Genomic DNA, 25,300 nt, shown 5'->3' with positions numbered 1-25,300 from the left:
ATCCGGCCCGAGCAGATCGCGCGGTTACCTCCGAGCTGCGTAGCAGACGGCAGCGGCAGAACTTTCCATTCCCGCTTGCGACGAAAGCGAGCGAAAGCGACGGGAATTCTGTCGCGCAACCAAAATTTGTCCCGACCATTCGACAAAAACGATCGTCGCGCGACAAAGCGACGGAATTCCTGCCGCTCTCACTCGCTTTCGTCGCAAGTGCGAACGGGCCTTCATGCGCAATCTCCGCCCCACATAAAACAAGCTCTTGCTTGTCGCCTGAGCATACGGTTGATATCTGACTACGTTACACTGTGCTTGCCAGTGTATTTAAACGATGTCACTAGGTTTGAAACGTACGCGCTCGGCGTGCAGCTTTGTAAACGCAAGCGGTTTCACATACGCACACTATGTTGCTGCTAATAGAGTTTTAGTACAGCGTTTGTGGCCTTTGCATACGCTAAACGCTAAATTTTTGCGTCCCGCTACGTGACACCGCGATGGGAGTTTTAGTAGAGCGTCTCATCAGTTTTGCGTAGCGACACACTAATGCATACGGCGCCATCTGTCAAATGTTTTCCGAAATGTCTCGCCGGCTGATCTGCTAGCGGAGTGCCGGAGTGTTTGGACATTTTACGACTATCCAAACAAGTGCAAACAAACACTTTCCCGTCAGTGTTGAATGCAACACATGGGTGCAGCTTGTCAGAACACGGGTTCTCGCTGATCGAGTGCAGCGTTGGTTTGCTCTTCGCCTTCACGTTCATCGCCGCTGATAAAGCGATCCGATCCGGCGCGTTTTGTGCACGGGTTCTGTGTCGGTTGAAAATGTCTTTTTTCACATGCCGCCGGAAGTAGGAATTACAACCACCGCAAAATAACACCCGGCACCAGCGGGGCCACATCTGAGACCGCGCTTTTTGGATAAACAGTGCGCGGTGCACCAAAGGGAACGAGCGCACGATTCTCCCCACGCGGCTGCGAGTTCGCCGCCGATACCAACTGCAGCTACGTTCACCGCGAAAGGGCAAGGCCAGGCCGCACACATGCGGCCAGGTCATTCGTTCGCTTTTCCAGCCTGTGTCCATGGTGTCTACAGAGATGAAAAAGCCGAAAGAGCTGGCCCGTAGCAGACGGCAGTCTGTGGGAGCGCAATAGCGGAAGTACGTCACCGCTGAGGAGCGGAGCATCATGGGAGGGGAGGCCAACAGCGAAGAAACAGTTGAAAGGAGGAGGAAATTCGGCGCGACGATAATTCGCGGTTTTTGATTTACGATTTCTCAGCTAATACTCATCGCTTTAACAAAATTCTTGCAGGAGGAGATTGCTTATACATTGCTTTATTTGGTTACATGTACATCCATGCATCGGCGGAAGGCATTTCAGGACCCCTTTAAGTTTAACCCAACCAGACAGAGTTCTGTCGAAGATGTTCACATTCAAAGGATATATTGCACAAAATTTGTGGCTCCGTTGATATAATAGAAGTTTCCAGGGTTCAAGACTGGAAGCCCGAGATGTTGGGTCCCTGTCGCCGGTTGCACATGAAATTGCTCGCACAGTGTCATCGATTCCTGTCTTAACCCACTACTTTCTTCGTTATAATACTAATACGTTCGCCTCTTTTGAATGGATGATAACGTCGCGATAGTTTAACCCTCAGTAAATTTACGCCTATGCTCGGGTTCACCAAAAAGTGAGCGTTACACTTTTCATCTCAAGTGTGGATCTATTTTACTCCGCAGCTTTGCTGTGTCGGACGCGGCATTTTGCGAGGTCTTAGCTGTTTGATTGCGAAGTTGTGCCAGCCAAACGCAATGCACCGGTAACAAATTGTACCAAGAAACACATCGATTCCTGTCTTAACCCACTACTTTCTTCGTTATAATACTAATACGTTCGCCTCTTTTGAATGGATGATAACGTCGCGATAGTTTAACCCTCAGTAAATTTACGCCTATGCTCGGGTTCACCAAAAAGTGAGCGTAACACTTTTCATCTCAAGTGTGCATCTATTTTACTCCGCAGCTTTGCTGTGTCGGACGCGGCATTTTGCGAGGTCTTAGCTGTTTGATTGCGAAGTTGTGCCAGCCAAACGCAATGCACCGGTAACAAATTTTACCAAGAAACACTATGTTGTAACTTCTTGTTGAGATCCCTCATGCGGATCTAGCTGCGCATTTCTGGCAAGCCTGACCTTTCTTTCCGGTACGCAGCCAAAGTCCCAACAGCGGACCGTTTCACGTGGGGCGCCGCACCTATCAATGAGTGTGAAATCTCTCTCACGTGGGCCCAGCAAGAAGTCCAAGGTGAGACCTGATTGCATTCGTTTTTTTCTTAAAAAAAATCGATGTTTCTTTGCCTTCGTTCTGGCGCGAATACTGTATTTATATGTGTCCCGGGCAATCACCAACTTCTGTGCGAAGTATTAGGAAGAGCATTTTGAAAAGTATATTAAATATTGGTAGGAATGTCGTCGCACTACAACCGCAAGTGTTAAGATTTCCTACACAATCACCCAACTACGCCAGGAAAACGAACGCCTCAGACGCTAAAACGCCCAACTGAAACACCGACTCCCTCAGCAATCCGCAGCCACCCACATTCAATGACTCGTCACAATCTCCCCCACTCAAAAGACGGGCTTCTCCTCCAAATAACACACCATCCGCCCCGGTTACGCATGACGCGAATACGTCTCTACGCTCAGAAATAAAGTCCGCTTTTACCGCCCAAAAAATCAGACCACGGAACAAATCAAAGCTATCCCAGTCACTGTGCACGACCTCTAGCAATAAATGTTAAACTGGATGCAGGCAGCCATTCTACACCCGTCCCACCTCCCTCCGCTCATACCCCACTAGGCGGTCCAATAGAACATGACAAATAATTCTCAGCCTTAAATGATATGGCAATAAAATTGCAGAGGGTACAGAACCAAACGCTATAACCTCCAAGCATTCCTCACCACACTCGACGAAACACCGTTCCTCATAGCGCTACAAGAAACACACACGCCAGCCAAACTTCTCAGCTACAGAGCACATCAGGAAAGTCGTTTCCCCCGACTAAGCACTTGTGCTTAGGAATACAGCCACCCAACAACACATGCTCAACTCTGACATACCGCATGTATTCATTACTTCTTTACCCCCCAAGCCAACTACTACCCACTTAAACGTCTTGAATGTCTACAGCCAACCTAAATCCACTGTTACTAATTTCAAAGCGTTACTCCAACAACCCATTCGCCAATCCAAAGCCCAGCCACTACTCATTCTGGGTGACTTCATCGCACCACACATAGCATGGGGGTACCCACGCACCACCCGAAAGGGTAGAATACTATGGGGAGTTATACAGGAACTCCCACTCGCAAAGCATAACGATCCTGAACAACCCACCAGGTTAGGCAATAGCGTCCAAAAGGACGAAGTTCCCGACCTAACTTTAACGAAAAACATATCCAACGCCACATGAAACCCACTTCCACAATCCCTAGGAAGTGACCACTTCACCACTCAAACACAAATTGCCTATAGCGCTAATACACGCCCCCACGAAATCAATACACCCTAACAAACTGTGACCAAGTCCGATCCAGCAGCTGAGACGTCCCGCTCCCTAACACAGAAAGTGAACTCGAAACATGGATCACATCTATCCTACACGCCAAAGAATAGAGTGCCTCTTTCATCGACCCCAAAATCTCCATACCATACGTTGACCCTTAGATTACTCACCTATGGGAAGCTTATTGCAGCATTGAAAAACGATGACGTAAGCACACAGAAGAGCATTCAAACTCAAACAAGCACGCCTCCGAACACAAATAGAACAGCACGCCCAAACTCTCGCGCGATCGAATTGGAACTCCCACTGCAACGACCTCAAAGGGCAGCTCTCAACCATAAAGACATGGTAGATACTTCACAGCCTCATACACCCTAATACCACCAAACAAAAATCACAACACCGCACAGCCGAATTATTCCATTCGCTCCAAACACCCCTGAAGAGACCATAAAAACACTTACAAATGTGTACATCTCCAAACCGCTAAACAGGAACGTTCGCAGGAAGTGTTCGGGATTGCTAGGCGCGGGTGTTTGCGGGTCTCACCACCTCTCTCTCTCTCCAAACCGCTACCCTCAAATCCCACTTCAACTTGCTACATGGGAGCAGCCCTCGATTCCACTATAAATATATATCTAGTGAAATCGGCCATATCAACCCTATACGCCAGCACACAGCCCCGGGTCACGACAAAGCCACAAATACGATACTTAGGCATCTAAATGACGACAACATCACAAACCTACCGATTTCCATAACCAACACTGGTCGTCAGACAACCTTTCAACACCCTGGAAACACTCGTCCATCACCCTAATACCTAAACCGCCAAACCATCCTTTATACACAACCTCTGCCCCATACCTTTTACCTCCTGCATTCAAAAATCACTTGAACACGTCATCTAACACCGTATTTCCCACTATATAGAATGCCACAACCTATATCCTCCCAATATGTTAGTCTTTCCCCCCGCTCTCTCCACACAGGATGCCCTTTTGCAATTCCACGACGACTATTTTAAACACCAACCTGCCAAAGACAACTCTGCAGTACTCTCACTTGACCTGCACAAGGCTTTTGACCACTTAACACCGCGAGGCAATCCTCGCAGCCATCAGCAATCTCGGACTGGGAACCCGATTGTATACCTACATTCACAACTTCCGTTACCAATGAACCGCCACTATCAAACTCGGCCCCATACAATCCACACCTTTCCAGTTGCCTAATCGCGTGTCTCCCCAAGAGGCAGTTCTCTCACCACTACTTCTTAACATTGCTCCTATTCCACTTGCTCACCCGCTCCTCAACATCCCCGCCAGTTCGAACCACCATTTAAGCAAATGACATCATCCAATGGGTGCCAGATTGCAGTAATAACCAGATAGAAGACACCTTACAAACTGGGCTACACCACATTCTCACACACATCACCCCCCTTGACCTAACGTGCTCGTCCACCAAATCTGCCCTACTTATCATAACACCTCTCAAAGCCCGCCCTTCCCTTAACCCACAATACGACTATTTGCGGAAACAACCCCATCCCCTCCACTCACGAGCTGAAAATCGTGGGTCCTACTATCACACACAACAGATCTACAGTCCCCACATTCAACTACATTACGAAATACAAAGCCCAAACTATCCACCTCATAAAACGCATTGCCAACCGCAATCACGGTTTAACGGAACTGGAACGACTACGCTTATTACACAGATTTGTGTTGAGCCGCATACTCTACTAACTCTCCTACATGCATATCACAGACAATCAAACAAAAGCCCTGGATGCCATGCTCCGCAAAGCCTATCGCGCGGCCTTGCTCCTTCCTCCCGGGGCTCCTACCAATCGCCTTATGTCGCTAGGCATCCATAACGCCATCCCTAAACTTCTTGAGGCCCAGCGGACAGCGCGACTCGCCAGATGTTCCACCACACCCACTGGCCATTACATACTCCAAACCGCAGGGCATACACCCCTGGCTGCATCCACTATCCCCCAACCTATTCTCCGCAACATCCGAGCTCTCATCCGCATCAAACCGCTTCCCCGTCACATGTACCCCTTATTCCATGCCAAGCACCGAGCAGCTCGTGCAAGTCATCATCCCAAACTCCACCCCTGCCAAACACACCCTGTATGTACATGCAGCCAAATGGCCACAGAAACCGGCCTATGCCCTTACGGTTGCCGGACCTGACATCAACGCACCGACACACACTACCACCATCTCCACCCCATGTGTAACTAAGGTGGAGGAATTGGCGATTGACCTTGCACTCTCCCAGAGTCCCACCACAATCACCATCCTATCAGACTCGTAGTAGGACATCCGACACTTCACCGAAGGTTTTATATCCCCCGTAGCATTCAAAATTATTTTCCAAAGCCCCCCGACCGACCCTGTGCAGCTGCTGTGGACCCCGGCCCGCACCGGCATAGGTGCTAACGAGGCAGCGAATGCACACGCTCGAGCTCTCACTTCCCGGGCCGCTGTTTCTCGTACACCTATACGCGAGACTCCGGAGGACGAAACCTCCGAGCCTCTCCTTAGTTTCAGGGAAATTACCCTTCATTACCGCATCCTCCACCCTACTCCCCCCCCAACCACCACACCCACACCTTGCCCACATGTGGCGGATACTACAAACACACACGTTCCCTCATAGTACTCAGCTAATACATTATGAATACACATCAATTACACACAAGTGCGGTCAGCTGCATACTGTATTTCACTCTCTTTGCGAATGTCCTGGTGACCCATACTCCCCACTCCATTCCTTATCCCTCTGGGAGCTGGCCCTGGGCAGCTCCGAGGAGTACAGCCAAGTGTTGGTCACCTCCCGAGCTGTGGGGGTCGGTGCGGACCTGTGGTCCTGTGCCCCCCCCTCGCCCCCCCCCCCCGCTAGCCCGGTTTTCTAAATAAAGTTTTCTTCTCTCTCTCTCCCTCACATTAGGATTGATGTTTTTTGTTGTCAGACATGTAGATACAACCAGAATACCCACCGTCGTAAACAAGATGGCGAGTTCCGCTTATTATTCTGAGTACAGTATACTAGAAGATAAGGTGTTATAAGACGGAGTTCCATTCGTGGCAAGCAGTGCGCAAAAAATAGCGCTTCTCCAGCGGCCAATTGTCTGTATTTGATCTCCCCACTTTGTTTGCTCACAGAGGTATCCGCATCAACCCAAACACTGCGCACAAAGTAATCCACATCAATATCCATCACATATTGATGTTGACCAAGCGAAAACAAGGGCAAAAGCATCACCGTGCAGCCTGGCTATAACCCTGTTCCTCCGAGGCTTAGCACAGAAGAATCTTGTCATGAACATAGAGCATGCTGAACACTATCTCTGTTGTTTCCATTCAGCGTTTCTGCCCGTTAAATGAAAAATGTTAATAGGCTGCTCGTCCTACACTTCGCGAGGAGGCGTGACCCTGAACGGCTGATTGGCTGGCAGAAAGGAGAGGAGGCTAAATGGTCGGGAGGTTGAGGACCTGCCGCCCATTGGTTAAAAGGGCACTGTCGCATTTTACGGCATTCGTTGAAACTGTCCTCGCGAGTTCTTGCCGCAAAAAAGCGAGATTGGTTAAACTCGGGGATGTCGTGTAGTGGCCGTTGAGCAATGACCTCAGGAACAGAGGGGCACGGAATGTCTGAAAATGTTTCTGTTCATTGCGGAGTCTTCCAAGTCCCGCATCGATCATGACATCATTGTCCGCCTGTGGTAAGTCCCATGCCACCGGTAGGCCTCTGGGACCGAACACGTGAGCAATGAGTGTGCTGCCGCGTACCAGTGCGTCTGCGAGGCGCTGCTATGAGTTGTCTGCAAGTTCCTGCCGTGACTACGTGTGCTCTTGGTCATCTTGCCATTGAGTAGATATATGCTTTCCATTCTCTGCACAACACCCGGAGGGATTTCCCAACGTTTTATGATGACTAAGATGTTAAAGAGTTCTTGATGTTGAGCGATTGAAGGGTGACTATGATGTTGACTATGATGGTGGCTATATTCTTGAACAATAAATGATTGCAATAAGATGTCCAGATTCCGCTTTTTTAACATACCCAGTGTCGCGTTGGTGGGGTGCAGGGCATGCAAGGTATACCGATTCGCGGTCAGGTGTTTGAGGTATAGAAATCCTAGCAGAGCTCTGGAAGAGTAAAAAAAAAGAAAACATGAAATCGAAGTTCCGCAAAACGACGAGTTCGCTGAAGTCGCTGGGAGTAATTAGAGAACTCTGTAATTACTGGCAGCAGCCAGCTGTCACCGTGAAAAGTTCCGGCAAGGGCAACACTTCATTACAACCATGGTCATGAACGTCTGCTTCGCCTTTTCAGCCAACCACTAGTGTGCTCAGAAGCACAGCTCTAAAACCGTTTTAATCCAGATATGGCCAACCCAGCACGGAATGCGTTAATGGCGCTACACCGTGGAAACCGGAAAAGCCCGACAACCGGTTGTTGATTGACTCAACAACGCCAACTGCATAACTGCATACAAAGAACCACGTCGCTGACGTGGTAACTCTTGATATATATCTTGGCTGGGATGTCCAACCTTTCTTCTGCGGCTGACCAATCAGAAGCGAGTGTTTCGCGTCAAGGTGTATGTATCAGGGTATATCAGTCAGCCAAGGCTGATTGATCGCCGCATAACTGCAGCCTTCTATCTATGGCGTGACGGCATGACTAATATGGTTTGACTGGCCATTGAGCATGAAAAATTGGACAGATGTTAGTTATGATCTCCCTGAAACCCTCCATTCCTTTTCTCTGTTTAGTCGTGAATTGCTAAGCTGTGGACTACTACGCAAATGGTTTGGCTGACGGTGAACGGTGAATACCTTAGTGTACATATTTGGTGAAGCAACGCTCCTTCACAAGTAAGTTCTCATCGGGGACTGCTTGTCATTTCGCAGGAAAGCCACTCCCCCGATCTCGATAAGACTGCACCTCCTCCCTCCGATGTCCACCCGGCGAGCGCACCTGACCAACCTGCTCCACGTCCAAGCGACGAGATGCCGGTATCAATACGTTCCTTTAAGAGTACGCTTTGGGCATAAATGTAAAATAAAGTTTCAGGCAAGAGCTGCTTTTTTCCGAAAAATTCTGAAGATGTGAGCAGCGATAGGGTTACTTCATCGTCGAGGAAGAGTTTTTGAACGAAGCTAGGGCCTTCACCATGCATACTATCAAGTGCTGAAAGTTCCAAAGCACAGTTTCCAATGGCGCTTTTTTAATTCGCAATGTGCTGCGCAAACGGACACCGTCTGAATTAGAGCGTCTGAAAACACCGGGTTCTACAAACGGCTAGCGTCCACGAAAAACCGTTCTATCAGTTGTATACCACCGCTCGGAAAGCATGAACGCGGAATGCCCCAGCTACGTTCCAACACGCTTCCTAGACAACGCAGTAACGCTGTCGCGTCTCACTTCTCACTTATTCTGACATAAACGTAGATTTCATCTGCGACTTTGCTTATATTTCACACCAGGCAGATCAGAAATGCATCTTCAGCAGCAGTCCCTTCTTGTTATCCACTTTCTTACGAACAATGAGACGTCACCGCGTGGTTATGATTTACAGTTTCAAAGCAATAGGACAAGATAATCTCCAAAACTAACAAACGGCTAAACACGTTTTAATTTTCGTGTTTATGCTAGAGGTGTCGACGTCGTACACACCAAAATATCCCCACGTCGCAGCTCAACCTCATTTGATCGCAGAGTCGCAAAAGTCAAATTGCAAATAGCAGTGGCCGTCGCTCCCCTAATCCCTAATGCCATTCCTCCTCTCCACTTGAAACGAGGAAAACCACGCCTCTCCTCTTAATGTCAATGTTGTCTCATCCATCACTCTCCTCGCTCAGGTGAGCGCGGGAGCGATATTTTAAGACAAGTGAATTACACGACGCGTGGGAAAGCTCACCTCGAATGACCCCGGCGTCGAGACGAATGATGCGAAAACCCACGTGAGCCAACGAAGTCCAGAAGTGTACCAAGCATGCCGACCGTGTATAAGAAATGATTAGTGATTAACAAGATTAATTGATGACTGATTAGTGATTGGTAGTAACGATGGGTAAGGCGTGATGAAGGCAAAATAACATGAATTAAAGTGGAATAAGATGAATTAGAATAGTTTAAGGAGTACTAAAATGATTTCGAATGCAATAATGATTGATTAGTGATTGATAATATAATTAGCATGGCAGTATTAAGGTTAGTTAAGATAAATCAGGCGGATTAAGGTCGATTAATACGGATTAAGTCTTGGCAGGTATAAGGATTGATTGAGGTAAATTAACTGAAAGATGTTAAGGTTGAATAAGGTAACTAAAGGTAGAATTAGGCAGGGATGAAGATGTATTAGGCTGGTTTAATATGAAATTAAGGGGAATATGGCGGGAATATGATGGATTGAAATGGATTATATACTATTACCCATGATGCACGAGCGTTTCCAAGGCCTTTGAGTCGAATGTTATTTGACTCAACTGACACCTTTGAGCTGCTACACGACGTTTTTCAAGGGCCTTTGGTTTAAATGCCATTTGAGTCAAAGGAGCACCACCAACGACCTTTGAAGTTCTGAAGGTCTTTTGAAACTCGAACGGTCGTTCCTCGGGAGCCGTTTCTGCATGCCGTAATTACAAAAACAGTTATTTACAAGTAAAACTTTGTGTTTAAACTGAATGATGTTCATAATTTCTCACTTTTTTCGTTCTGTATCACTCGCTCTACGATTACAAGGTACCTTGGTACTGTCAACACCAGCGGTGCGAAACACGCAAAAAAAGCTGGCTGTTTTGAGCAAGTTTTGTGCCCACTTGTAGATTGTGATAAATTTTATCACAAATAATTGTTGTTAAGAACAAAACAGGGCAGCAGTAGTGACACCTAAACATGGCAGGCGAATGCGGGAACTGTCATCTACCTTTGAGCATTGTTGTGTAGATCGCCGGAACTCCTTCCAGTTCGAATAGCATTTGAAATTCGAAGCCATTCGACTGAAATGTTTTTTAAAACGCTCGTGTATAACAGGTATGAGGTGAATAAGATGAATTAAGGTGGATTAAGATGAATTAAGGCAGATTAAAATCAAATAAACATGGTAAATATTGCATTTTCTCTGTCGACGCGTGCACATGTATGTAACAGGTGCCCGTCAATGTAGTACATTAGGCTTTTTGTTTAAAGAACGCAGGAAGGCATGGTGATACGAGAAATATAATTTTGTGCTTAGGATTTTTTTCTTTTTTACAACTACGAGGGTGGCACTAACTAAAGGTCCTGGTGATGGTGGCACTAAAATCTTGGCCGTGAAACTTGATATGGGTACATACTGGCAAATATCTGACATGCCTAATTTCTGCAATTTTGAAATTCTAGGATTTGTGCACACAACGCGCAAAGGGCGTGCCTGAAACCAGACTAGAGTACTTGTCTTTTAAAGAGGAGAGCAAAAAGCAACATCGAAACCCAGCAAAATGGAAATTTTGACCTGCTGTTTCGGATTCGTATTTACAGAATTTTGACCTGCTGCTTCGGATTCGTATTTACAGAGCCCAGATGACGAGATTGAGAGCGCAGAAAGCACAGTACAGCCGTCGTTCTGTGTTCCGTCTTCTTCCTATCTTTTTCTGCGCTGTTCAAGCATGAAAACCTACCTCCCGGTAATAACAAAAATAACCTCCCTAAAAAGAGCTGCTGATGGCTGCACTGAAATAATTAAGACGATGATATTTACTGTCGATGCAATTGTGCAATGGCAAAGTGGCACACGCTTCCTATTACCTAGACGCAACTAGGAATAGGAAGCCAGCAACTATCATGTTTATCATTCTGAGTGAGCTGTGCTGTGGGTAATTTGGCAATGCAGCTGCCGAACGTTACTGGAGCACTTTGTTAAGCAGTTGCGTGCGGCTATGACTGATGTACCTATATCTGCCTCCAATGATTTTAGAAGCCAAAGTATTGTCCAAATTAGGCACTTTTTATGCAAGACTTGATAAATCGGAATGGCTTAGAGAAGCTTGACCTTGTTGCTGGTGGATTTACTTGTCCACCTGCATAACTGAATGGAAAGAGGGGTCACTGACCAAATCAATAAAACAAAATGACGTTTCTCTCTGGAAATCTCAGTGCTCCCGCAAAGCCGCAAGTTTTATCGACTTGCTCAGCGCTCGGTGACACGTGTTTCAATTTCTAAATTTCGGAGCGAAATTAAGATTGGCGCTCTATGAAACAATTGGAGCCTTGCATAAAGACGTACCGTCGGTATCGGAACAGAAGATTGCCCGCCTCGGCAGTTTTGTTTCGCTGTAGCAGAAACAGCGCAAATAAAGCTTCGTACGATGCGTTTCACTGTGCAGGAGGTCGCCGGATCTCCAAAGGCTCACATGGCAGCCCCGTCTCCGGCACCGTCCTGCACGATCCCGTCCGACATTCGCAAGAAGGTCATCAGGAAGAAAATGTCGGTAAGGGTTGCGAAGCTGCAGGCGAACGAAAAATCTGCAAACCCTCTGAACACGTACGAACAGTGCACTCCGTGGGTCTCTGTTAGTGATCAAGGCGAATTTGTGGGCACGTTGATATTGCATCGAAGACGTGTAAAGCGCATAAAACTAAACCAAGGATGAAGGAGGACGACAGCGCTAACCAAAGACGGAGGAGGATGACAGCGCTTGTCCCTGTCGTCCTCCTGCGTCCTTGGTCTATGTTTCCGCGCTTTTTTACCGTCTACGATCCCTAGTAGTAATCTACCCCAGCCTTCCGTCAGATTGTTATAAATGGCCTGCAATTTTGTCATGAAGGCTAGTAGCCAATCAAATCAGAGAAGTTGAGCCACCTTTTAATGCGGCGGGCTTAGAGAAGACCGAGAAGAGGAGTTGGAGACATGGAGTGTGACATTTATCGTGGCAGTTGCGAACACGTGCGGGAATGCGCAGGTGGGTGTCTTGAATGCCTTTAATCAAAGGAACACGCCGCAGTGGAGTGTAACACGGCACGCATTGGTTAGTGCCGACGGCAAAACAGCGCCATATCCTTGGCGTTGCAGTTTATTGACGGTTCCCCTATTTTCCTGTCATACGCAGCTTCTGGCATGTCGCCTGTTTATATATAAAAAAAAAAACGCTCGCCGTCATTCCACTCAGTGAATGATGGCTACCAACGCCGTGGTGAGAAAACCTGTAAATACTTCATCCCATCCGTCTTTGTCATTTAGTAACGACGGTCACAACGACTTTCTTGTCGCAATGTTATACCCTGAGTACAACTGCAGACACATTCTCGGATGATGTTTAAACCGATTCATGTACGCCGCTGAGTGGTGGGAATAGGGCCCGATCGCTGTGATATTGCTAGCCACACATTTTCCCTGCACGAAACGCGTACACCGCCCCCTTTTTGCTCCGGACACATCCACATTGAAATCGCCGTCCACGACCACAGGGTTAGTTTCCCCTCAACTGACCCACCGCTGGAGGGAGGACACGAAAGCACTCGTTAATTAAGCGCTCCGAATGCGAAAGCAATGATGTTCAATTAAAGGTCTCAAACGCTTTGCTTATGCCAAGCGTTCTCGAAGGACTTCGTCTTCCTGCCGATTTGCTTCGCGATTCGCGCTTCAAAAACTCGCGCCCCGCTGCTCCGCTAAAGCTGGGGGGTAGGTGTACTGGAACTCCCCTAGGGGACAAAAACTGAACTTCGGTATACATTTGCTTAATCACACAATTCTTGTAAAATAAGTTTGCTTTTTTAGTTAGAAGACAATAATTAGGTACTATTTACTTATCTTTTCATGGTTTTTCTTTTTATGACTTACAGCAGCAGCCACAAGCATTTGAGTACTACTTCCACTTCCTGCCTAGAGATGACAGGCTAGTCAACTTGTCGTGCCTGCCCGAGAGCAGTGGGGGGGCGCAACCGATGCCGGGTTTTTGACACATGGGGCCTATGGGGAGTTTCGCAACTGGTATAAATCCACTAACTCTGCAAAAAAACTGTATGGAGCGCAGGCGTTCTCCAGAGAACTCCTGTTGCTTCAAGCGACACCTGATTGACCCGATTTGTTTTTATGCTGTTTCATGTTTATTGTTTAAAAGTGTAGGGAAATTTTTCTACAAGCTTTTTTTTTCAAGGCAAGAACAGACTATCGCACCTTTTTTGTTTCGTGTTTCTGGAAGCAAAGCTTCCAATTTCACAGCGTGAATTTTAAGTGGAGTAATTCGTGCTGCGCGTTTCAGATCTTCTCAAATTTTCTGAGAGTGGTTAAATCCTCCCCACCTCCAAAGGTCCACGTCATGCCCGAAGCTGAGAAAGCAACGAAGACGCCCAACCAAGGCAAGGTAAGATACACCTTTTGAGACCGCCTACTTCGTGCAGCGACGCGAGGAACCGAGTGCTGTTAGAATACCAATATTGCACGAAACTTTCATGGATGAAACCATGGTGGTTGAAGCGTTTTCGAGCAAATACAAGTTTTAACTATCAAAGTTATCTGCGTGTGTTTAGCCCGGAAAATAGACAGAAAACAGGGGCATATATGTATACCTTGCGATCGCTTCGAGTCAGTATCTTTGAGAGGTGAATATTTTTATTTTTAGTGTACAAAATTGGCACAGAAAGGACAAGAAGTAAAAAGAAGGGGAAAAACTTGAGTCATTTGTGTCCTGGCCCATGTACACAGTTTTGAGACAAGTTCAGTAGGAAGATGAAACGGTAATGAGAGCTTCGGTACTTCTATTTATTCGATGGAGGGCTTAGATACAGGAAAGATGCCTCAGTATGTTTGAGGACGGTATAAAAAATAAACTGCACCTCATATTTTCAGTCAAATTTGAATTCCAACCGCGTAATAAAGTGGGTCTTTCAGGTGCGACTTTTATTATCCGCCCACCCCCCGCGTGACCCTAAAAGACATTTCCGCAAATCGCATAGATCATACTTGTTATGGTCTCCAAAACCGCGAGTATTTAATTTCGCGCAGTGGGCAGCCGAACGCTTTGCAAAAGCACAGCTAGGCGCACGGCTGCTGATACCGTCTCTTTCCACGCGCACTTTCGGCTGCGAGCCAATCATGAAATTCATAAATTATGCCAGTTCTGTACAGCCATAAAGGCTATTTATGTCGCAAGGCTATGTCTGTGCTATACGGCAACTCTCAATTGGAAATCGAAGGCTCACTTACATGCCCATCCTATGTACTTACAAATGAGCATTCGATTGACAATTGCTTCGAAGGCCTTGTAGGACACCTATAACGCATCCGAAAGGCGGAACACTTAGGTGCTCGTTGGCCTCCGATTATCGCTTTGCAGTGACATCAGTTAGAAAGGAACTACCATGTAGCTAATAAAATCAAACCCAAGAATGACACAGACGTGTCCCAATGCGTCAAGTTTGAAAGTGACAACAACAAGTTTTTCGGATACTTGACCCCACTAAGGGAAAAAGTGCAGACGATTTTCGTCCTCTGTTGGCCCAGCCTGCTGCAAGTAAAACTTCCTCTCGAACGCGGGTTCGATTCCCGACCGTGGCGACCAGTTTTGGATGCAGGCGAAAAGCGAAAACGCGTGTGTGTTCGAGGCTTTGGCGCAGGTTAAAGATCCCCAGGTGGTCAAAACTAATCCGAAGCCCTCCACTACACAGCTCTCCCTTTCGCCAGTGTACCGTCAGCGCGTCAAACCTCATAATCAATCAATCGATCAATAAATCAAAACTTCCTCTCCTTTTTTCGATTCAAATGAAGGCGGTGGGGTCGTGGTAAGAAAATCGGCCAGTTGCATTCCAAATGCATTCAAAGCGTAGTCAAACCATGAGGGGAGAAAAGGTTGCAGAGGTTGGGAATCGGAGGGGAGGGGCAGATTCCGTTAGGGGGAAGTTGGAGTTACAGGGGCTCAGGAAGAATGAACGGGTGAGGCAGAAAGAGGAGTGCAGCCAAAGGGAGGGGTGTATTAGGGGGGAGTGTGCGAGAGAAGATCTGGGGAGTGGGAAAGGGGGAGAGTGAGTAGGAGGGGCGATATAGGTGGTGCGAAGAGGAGGGCAGTGTACGAGGGGAAGATAGAAGGGACGGAAGAGTAGCACTAAAGTTAGGGGTAGAGAAAACGGGAGGAGAGAGGTCATTTGAAGCGGAGGAAGCTTCTCTGGCAGGGATGGCGGAATTGCTATTTTCTTTCGCCGCCATTTGGCACGGGACAAGCAGATACAGGGCTGATTTATCGGCCAGTAGCCATTTTAATTCCCACCACACTTTAAAGCGGGGAGATCTGTTAAATTTCGCCTCTCCATCTTCTTGGTGAACTGATGGAGACGAAATAGTGATGTTCTTTTGATGCGCGAGCCGAGAGGACGATCTCGACTCGCTCCGATGACCGACGACCGATGCTCGAAGCGGGTGAGGGATGAGAACTGCCTTCGTTGCTGGATATTAGGTTTATTTACACTATTTACATTACTCCAAGTTTACATCAGGTCAGAGTGATGGTTACATTGTCACTCTGACAGCAGCAGCCTGTTCGGCCGAGATCTCTACCGAACTAGATCCCCTCTCGACCGACCCCCGAGAAAACCCAACACTCCGGTTTTGATAACAAAAACCCCGCCTCCAAAAAGGGGGCGTACAAGAAAGATAGAAAAAAACCTTTCAAACAATTAATAGAAACCATTGATTGGGCACAGGAACCAGCCAATCGCACACATGTCCCCACCTGCGGTCACCTGACCCAACCCTCTCTCTTATACACTCATAGTGCGTTTCCCACGCACGCTATTACACCCGACGAGCAAATACGGGACGTCAGCGTCCTAAAGTGGACCCACCATTACGTTCAGCGGGCGGCCTCTGCTCAAAGGCCAAGGCGGAGGCTTACAGCGCTCTTCGCGAGGCTACCATCCCCCCGCGTCTGCTTTGCCCCCTCGTCTGCGCGCGCGTCGGGACAATGCGGGAGTCGGCGCTAATCCCCTCCCAGACTAAGGACGCCGCCGCCTGCCGTCTGTCCCCCGGGAAGGGGCGCTTCAGGCCCAAGCGATCGTCTTCGCGGTGAACGACCCGTCAACGACCAGCGCCTCCGCCGACGTCGCAGATTCTCCAAACTTACACCGCGCGCCCTTTCGACATTAAGAGACACGACCATTTGGCTTCCCGTGAGCCTGTCATGCCGAATAACCCAGCCACCTCCGACGCGACAGAGATACTCAGGCTAATCGCCCCCATCTTTCGACACACAAAAGGACGGGCACAAAACACGCTCTCCGTGTCTCCGAACTTGGCGTCCGTGCGGCTACATGAAAGGGACACGGGATAGCAGCTCCCAGCGGAGGCAACGCGGATACATGAGCCCGCGGCGGCTTTCATTAATTAAATAGGAGCCCGAACTTAACAAGATCTATGACCACCTGTAATCTATAACCTGAATCAGCATTACAGAAATATACGTGATTAGGCGTTAAGAGAAAATTCCTTCTTCGAGAGAACCCAGTGCGTGCGTGCTACTGTTTTTCTTTCCTAGCAGCGTCCATTGCAGCATCTGGACGCCAAGGGTCTCCAAGAGCTCCTGTTGGACGCCCAGTCTCCCCAGCCGGGTTCCTCCGGGCAGCAGTCCACGGAGGGCATCGCTGCCCCGGGAATGGCTCGTGCGTGGGGGCGTTGGAGGAACTGCTTGTGCGTCGTCCTCGTCGCTGTGATCGCCCTGTCTGCCGCGGCCACCGCGGTCTTGCTGCTGCGTCGCCACGAAGTCCCGCCTTGCGAGACCTACGTGTGCCGATACTACGCCGGGTTGCTGGAATCCACGCTTAGCGAAGTGGTGCAGCCCTGTGACGACTTCCACAAATACGTCTGCGAGGGCTGGGAGCGCGAGCACTCGTTGTCTGTGAGGGAAACCATGCTCGATCGGTAGGTTGGCTTTCCTTTGTTGCAGACATGCATGCCAGAAAAAAAATCATACCGAGGGACCATTCAGACACCTTACGTGTGCTTTATGCGACAGACGTATCAGTTGTATCAGTATACATAGCGCGTCTTTAGGAATAGGCTATGAGCTTTCGATGGCCCCCTTCACCGTCCCTTGCCCATTTCCTCGAGTGGGTATGGGCGAATTGTTGGTGGGTATGTGGGCGCTTCTGGAAACTTCCAAGTAATGAACTTTACGCTGCCTCTGTCGCAAATAAAAGTATACATGGAATGCAGGCTGTGGGTGCCGACTTGGGGCAGAGACGTAAGAAGGCTTAAACTTAGGGACTTATTAAGCATCTCGAAAAAAGGGAAAAAAACTGAGGCTGGCCTGGTTCGCAGCCATAGAAAAATAGTGACAGGAGCAACGTATAGAAATAGGAAATGAGGGCCTTGAATTATGGAGCATACCGGGGTGGAAGATATCCAAGTAAATAAGCTGAAAGTTAGAGAAGTGGATTTGGGCTAGACGTGAAATAAGGCCAACTCGCAACCGGCGGAATACCAGGGTAGCAAGGGGGGGGGGGGAGGGGGCTACCGAGAGGCAACACTAGAAGTAGAATACCAGTAACTCAATGGAGGGATGAAACGGGAGACTTGATGGCAAAGAATCGACTGGGGCAACGCGGGATAGGTGTTGGTCTTCATCCTGCAGTGGTCATAGATTAGCTTATGATGATGACAATAATGAGGGCGCCATGACTGAAAGGCAATTTTTGCATCGACCGTGAGCTTCTCATTGCAGTTGTAATCGTCACTGGTCGACCCCTATAGGGACCGGGCAGCTGGACGGGTGGCGCCACCACTCGGCGCTCCCCTCGTCAGTGGAATAAGCCGGTGCATTGGACGTCCAGAGCCTCCTGTTGTTTTCGCCATGTTTGCTTCTGTGCTTTGAATATTTTGGTGGTGTTGTGGGCGGACATGTGAGATGAAACGAAGTCTAGACAGATGTGTTGGGTTCTTAGAGAGAGAGAGAGAGAGAGAGAGAGAGAGAGAGAGAGAAAGACTTTATTCAATGCCAGCAGAGGGGAGGTCCGGGCTACACAGAGCCGCTCCCTCCCCCCGACGCGTTTACGTCGCCCTCGGGACTAGGCCCCGCCGGCGTCGGCGAGAGCGGCGCGCGAAAGGTACTCGGGAACTCGTCCCTTTCCCCCCCGTCGGTGCCTCTCTCCGCCTCTGCCTGGCGAGAGCAGCCTCGAGCTGCTGGACGGCGAAGGTTTGTGATGTCAGGTCCGGTGAGTTCGCGGCACTGACGATGGTGTCCGGCAACCGGCCGTAGAGGTCGGCTGCTTCTACAGGATGCACTGCACAGTCCCACAGGATGTGGGCCAAAGTTGCGCGTTCACGCTCACATACACTGCACACATCACTGACATAGACGTCCGGGCACACGTGGCGTGCGAGTGCCGGCGTGATTACCGATAGTGTCTGTAACTGGCATAACAGCACTGCCTGCGAACGCGTGAGTCCCTGGTGGGGCGGTGGCGCGGTGCGGCGGCCGAGGCGGTACCACTCCAGCAGTAACGGCTACATAAACTTGTCGGACGCTTCTAAAGTTGAGTATCGGCTACAATGGCATGAGCGCTTTTTGCAGCGATCTAGGCTCAGCTCCCCCCATTCTGAGTACGAATAAAACTAGTATTATTAGTATTTATGTCTTCGTAAATGCACTAACCGCTACGTAAATTTATTTGACGCTTCTAAGTTTGGAAACGGGCTACACTGACATGAGTGCTTTTTGCAGCGCTCGGCGCATGGCTACGCGCGATCTTAGTAGGAATAAAACTATTATGAATACTAGTATTCATTTCTACCACTTTAAATTATCTTCACTGGCTTCAATGACTACGGTTTCCACTACAGCCTTAGCACTGGGATACCTCGATACGTGTGCTTTGAAGAGAAAGGCACTTGCGTACGAGATGGATTACCGTGTAGTCGTACAAATGTTGCGGTAGTTTACACTTTTTTTCTGTAACCGTGAGCTTTGTGGTTTCGGTTTTGGTGAGTGACACTGTGACAGCATGGGAGCCTGAATACAGAAGTGTAACTGCCACGTTTGTGGTGGTCATTTTATCAGCCAAAGTTATTGACCCACTCAACTGCCAAAGCTACAAACCATCCCTTCTCCGCTTCCCGTTTTACCACCGGCGTGGAATAAATGCTGGCACCGATAGTTAACAAATGTGGAAGTGTTAACGTCAGCCGGTGTTTTAATGCTGAAGTATTCTTTACAGAGTACCTAAAAAATCGTGTAATGCCTTGTGAAGACGCCAAAAAACGCGCGATTAGTTGCCTGAAATATCGGTGCATGAGCCCGAGTGCTCCAGCACAGACATATTTCCGCCACGCTGGAAAACGTTGATTTGGAGAGGGGTGCATGGAAGCTCAAAATAAACAGCAAAATCATCTAGCCCTCCTTCCAATGATTACGATGGTTGAAAGCAAAGCTTTCTTCGCGCGAAATCGAATGGGAATTGGTCAAAGACGCTCTCCGATCAAAAGATCAAACTGCGTGCTGGTCCATTTAGAAGCTCAAGTAGTCAAAGTTTAAATCCAGAAGCCAAACAGTGAAACCCAGACGAGAAAGTTTTGCGAGAAATCATCATCCTCGTTAGACGGAGCAGTGCGTGATTTTTCAAGGGTACGTGGCAGCTTGTAAAACGACCGCAGCATTCAGTTGTGAAACTCAGTACAGGTTTTCGGCACCCTCCTGTCTATCGTCCTTCAGCCATGCAGGAATTTGTTTTTGAAAAACCATTCACCAATACTATCCAGCAACCATTGCAATTCTTGTAAAGCAATGCTTCTCCACGACAAGCAACAACGTTCTATCATGCGGTACTTATTCTGTAAACAATTCCCGATTACTGTAGTAAGAGCGTTTCTGTGAAATTAAACACGTTTCAGCCGTAGTTAATGAAGTTACGGAAGCGTCGTCCATCACAATATCTGTATTAAGGTAAATCTTGGAAGGCACACCCCAACTTTTTATTTCGCTTGCGCATGACGCCGTTTCGTCATCAACTGCCAAAGGCCAGCGCCGCAGCATTACTGGATCGGTTGCACACACCGGCTTTGTGGGAACATTTAGCTGCAATATACTCCTAGATACACGAAACTGCATGCAGGCATGAAAAAAAATGCATGAAGTAAAGGACTTTCACTTCCAGCTTGATTTCCAGCTTGGCGCATTGAGCGTCGTGTGCTATTTGTAAATACTGAGCATGGGCGTAAATCACACACATGGCATGCCTCGTAAAGTTCACATCCACGCTCAAGATTTACCAATCTGAAAAAGGTCCCTGTGGTTATCTACGCTTTCCAAGCCACACCGCAGAAAAACGACAGAAAGCCATGCACAATAACGCTGCGCCGAACGCCACCGGCATTCCACTGACGAGCGGTTCGCCACAGGCGGCGCTGTTCGCTGAAGCGAAGGTGGGGCCCTACAACGGCCGCCCGGTCGCTATAAGGGAGATTCACACGACGGACGAGGAGGCCCGCGGAGGCGTGCGGGTATGTGACGTCAACACAGCGCTACCAGATGATCCGGGTTGGCGACGCATCCCCATATACGGAGCGACTATCAGACAACAGCACGGATGAAGCGAGGCGGCTCTCGAGAGGCACACATCGAGACACCCTAGCTCTTGATCGCCACAGCGCCCCCAAACACAAAGGCACCCTTCTCCGGCGCAAGCAGTTGTCACTTCCACACGTGTCGATCACGCCTCGTCGAGAAAGCCGCCCTCGCACCTGGTACAACCAGAAACCTCGCTACCGCAGTGCCAAAAATAGGTTCCGTTCCCCGCGACGGGCCGCCGCCGTCGAGCGAAAACATGCGGAGGCATTTTCTTTCACGCAGCATCCGTCGGCCTTCCCAGCCGAGGGGCGGAGCCTAGAACTAATCACTTGATCGGGCTCCGCGGGCCAGAAAGACGGGACTTCTCCGTCGTGTGAATTCCGCTTTAAGGGTCAGGTTGTTACGCCGATATTCAGTCTCTGCGGTAGGTTGGCTTGATGTTCAGCCTAACGGCATGTCATGCAATGTCAAATGCATTGTAGGCGAAGCGCGGGTACTGGTTGAAGACGTTATACCTGAAACCCGACTGTTAGGCCTAATGGGGAGATCAGGCCATACCCGCGTTCGCAAACAATGACGCTGCGTAGCCATGGGGACGTCAGCCAGGCGCGTACCCGCGTTCGTAACCGTGCCTCCCGTGTTCGCATCCAATGGGATGATAATTCCGGGCGCCTACGTTTACATCTCGGCCGACTGGATTCTCGGTAATGCCGCAGACTAGTCTACACCACGAACAACGCTGCCGCCTAGTTTTCGCGGAAAAGGCCATGTAGGGCTCTCGCCCTAAAGAACAGCCGACGCGTAGCATCCACAAAACCAACACTGCTTTTCCTAAAGGGACGGGAGCGGTCGTCCTCTGTCGAGTAGTGCCAGATTTCTGCTATTGCTGCCTCAGGGGGAAAGTTCAATGCCCTTCCACTCTGTGAAGGATGACCAGCGAATTTGGGTATTTTCGAAGGAGTGCACGAAACAAACCGCGTTTGTCTGTTACTACCGATTGAACGTACTTCGGAGTTAATTAGCCTAATGAAACTTTAGCTGCAGCATAGTTGCAGCATAGTTTTATTCTAGCGGACAATCATGGGGCACTCGGATTTTCCTACGGATATTTTGAGAACCCATGCATTTAGAACGGACTGGAATTCCCCAATATCTACCATTCCACTGAACTACGTTACTATGAAAAGTAGCTCCGACTCGGCATAATATTGGAATCGTTTCATCGGCCAATTCTCATATAACCTATTCAGGTTAAGTTTTGATATAACAAGGCTTAAACCCGTTTCCCGTAACTGCGCTTCCCCCGTAGACGACTATGTATTGACAGCAGACAAGAATTCTATAATGTTTACAACTTCACTATACGGACTCCGGAACTGTCGTCACTACTGTCACTTGACCAGCCAGCAGCTTGAGTCAAGTGACAGGACGACTGCAGTAGCGTCAGCATGGTTAATATGGTTAATATAGTTGCAGCATTGCTACGGTTGAGAAATGTATTAGACGCAGAACAGTTTTGTGTGTCTTTTGAGAACAAGTCATTCGTGTAGTAGTTAAATCTTAAAGTTAAATTAGTTAAATGCCGGCAAAGTTTTTTTTTTTTTCTGATATGGAACTTTCGTGGGCAGCGACAGTCGCACCTGGAGCGGTACAGACGAAACGACGGGTTTTCTATCTGAATCCACATTGAAATTCTTGGTATTCAAAATCAACCAGTGAACGAAAAGCCAGCGATGGTGTCACATAGGCCGTGACACGGCTCCTTACCCACGGGTTTGGAAAGCATTCCATAGTGCGATACGTTCCATAGCACGGGTTATGTATCTCGGCAGTTGCGATAGGTGCAATAATGACAGACCAGCGCGATAATGACAGTGTATCTCGGCAGTTGCGATAGGTGCAGTAATGACAGGCCAGTGTGATAATGACAGTGGGCTCTCGGCTACCGGAACCCGAATGGCGTAGAATCCTCCCTTGGGCATTAAAGAACCGCAGAACATAAAAAATAGTTTGCGGTTCTGTAAAAGAAAACCTGGATTGTGTCTTAATGTTTGTGCATTCCCGCGCACTCGCGATGAACGCATGGCTAGTACGGCCACTTACATTTTAAATGTTTGGTCTTCCCAGATTCCTCGAAAAGGTTCTGACGAAGGCAAGACAAAGCGTACCACCGGAAACAAATCAGTCTGCGGTGCAGAAAGCAGCAGCCTTTTTCATCTCTTGTGAGAGCGCCTACAGCGGACAAGCGAACGTATTCGATACGGTCAAGGAAGACCTCGTGAAATACGGCGTGTTTTGGCCAGAAATCCGGAATTCGTCCAACCTGATTCAGATTCTCTTCTCGCTCTCAGCTGTCTGGAACTGGGGGACCATTGTTGAGGTGCAGATGATACGCAGCGGGCATTTCACCATCGCCCCGACCCCTTTCTACCGTGACACTTTGCAGAGGCGAGAAGACATGCTGAGGAACTCGCAGAACTCCGGGAGGGACTTCTACCGCGAGTACTTTGTCGAAATGGTGACAGAGTTCCGACGTAACAGCAGCGGTGAAGAGCTTTCTTACGAGCAACTTCGCGCGCTCGAGAACCAAGTGATACCGAGAATTCTTGGTCCATTTAGGGCGAGTAACTTCACCACCATTAGGAACAAGAGCCTAGGTGACATGTTGAATATCACTAGAATAGTCACCATCAAGGCTATCTGGGAGAAGAGCATACAAAAGTACTTTAACTATACGCCGGGCTCCCCGTACGTGTTCACGGTCATAAACGTCGAGTTCTTCACAACATTGTTTAACCTGATCGAAGAAGTGGGAGAGCCCGAAATGTCATACTACATTGGCTGGGCGATAGCGCAGCCCGCGTCACTACTGTCCAAGGCCAAATTGATACAGTACTACTATATGAACGACGCTAAGGCTCGGGAAGGACAGCTGCGTTTTTGCTCTGGCACCACCCACCGTTACATCGGCCTGCCTTTCTACGCCGTCTACATGCGGGACCAGATCTCACCCGACGAGATCCACGAGACATCGTTTCTTGTACACCGCCTGCGGAAGTCGCTCGTGCAGGCCATGGAAAACTCCCCTACGCCATGGAACCAGCTGGCTACGGCTCTTTATACGCCGAAAGAAATGGCAGAAGCAGAAAGCTCAGCATTTCGGCTCTTCTCCGACGCCGCTGAAGAGCCTCTGAATGCACGGTTCGCCGAATTTCCCGATATGGGCGCCTCGGTGTTCTCCAACATGGAACGGGCAACCAAAGGGCGACGCCTGACGACCGAGAACACGCTGATGGAGGGATTTCGGATCAGACAGGACGCTCGCGTGTACTACCTCAGCGACCAGGGCTTAGTGTTCCTCCCGATCGCGTTCGAGCTGCCGCTCTACCAAGAGGGGTCGCCGTACGCCATGAAATTCGGTGCCCTGGGTGGAGAGATTGCGGACGCCCTCGCTGGTGAGCTCCTTCGGGGGACTGAAGCCTTAGCCAAAAGTAGTGGCGCTAAAATGAACCTAAGCGCCTCGTGCCTACCAGAACAAGTCCGTGCAAGAGAGACCGGGGAGGGCGCACTTCAACTCGCCCTAAAAGCACTGTCACTGCAGACTTTGTATAGGAACTTCATTGATGTCAACGACGCCCCCTTGCGATTGAGGCTTGGGCCTCGGAAGTTGCTTTCAGAAGAGCAAGTGTTCTTTGTGGTAGGGTGTTACATGCAGTGTGGATCGCCTAGCGCCGAGACCAGGTGCAACGACCTGCTTAAATCGTTTCGGGGCTTTGGGAGAGCATTTGGTTGCGCTCGCAAAGACGCCATGTTCTCCGACAGAGGCTGTGAGCTTACATAATCATCGTAGCTCGTCGAACAGCGATTGCCTACATCGATCACAAGTCTACAATATTGAACATCGACCGTGAGTTGTATTATACAACCACACAAACACGCCTTAATATTTAATATTAATGAGCGTGTATAAATTTTTATTTCCCAACGTTTAAGGAAGATTTATTTATTATTATAACTTAGTGGAACGGGACAGGAATCTTTCTGTGTGAGCTCTAGAAGGTCTCAATGGGCGGTGTGTTTAAAAATAAAGCAAGTTTTTGCTCGATGGCCGCACATAACCATGTGTTTGTAAATGCTGTACGAAAATCGGTATTAAGCTGGTGCTTGCCATTTCTTTC

General features: G+C 48.7%; 1 protein-coding gene across 1 annotated transcript in view; it reads left to right on the top strand.

The window, feature by feature from the left end:
* Window positions 1–25,014, top strand: part of LOC144152058 (neprilysin-1-like) — a 31,724-nt gene extending 6,710 nt beyond the window's left edge. Inside the window, exons 2-7 of the mRNA XM_077683255.1 lie at window positions 2,205–2,297; window positions 8,502–8,606; window positions 11,958–12,062; window positions 13,833–13,934; window positions 17,100–17,479; window positions 23,250–25,014. Of these exons, the coding sequence (XP_077539381.1) occupies window positions 2,253–2,297; window positions 8,502–8,606; window positions 11,958–12,062; window positions 13,833–13,934; window positions 17,100–17,479; window positions 23,250–24,963 (2,451 nt within the window). The 5' untranslated portion in view covers window positions 2,205–2,252 and the 3' untranslated portion in view covers window positions 24,964–25,014. The remainder of the gene's footprint in view (window positions 1–2,204; window positions 2,298–8,501; window positions 8,607–11,957; window positions 12,063–13,832; window positions 13,935–17,099; window positions 17,480–23,249) is intronic.
* Window positions 25,015–25,300: the final 286 nt, after the last annotated feature.

The sequence above is a fragment of the Haemaphysalis longicornis genome, unplaced genomic scaffold, assembly GCF_048455015.1.
Source record: "Haemaphysalis longicornis isolate Haplotype H1 unplaced genomic scaffold, Haemaphysalis longicornis Haplotype H1 scaffold_9, whole genome shotgun sequence".
Lineage (NCBI taxonomy): Eukaryota > Metazoa > Arthropoda > Arachnida > Ixodida > Ixodidae > Haemaphysalis > Haemaphysalis longicornis.
This window is presented reverse-complemented; position numbering and strand designations above follow the sequence as displayed.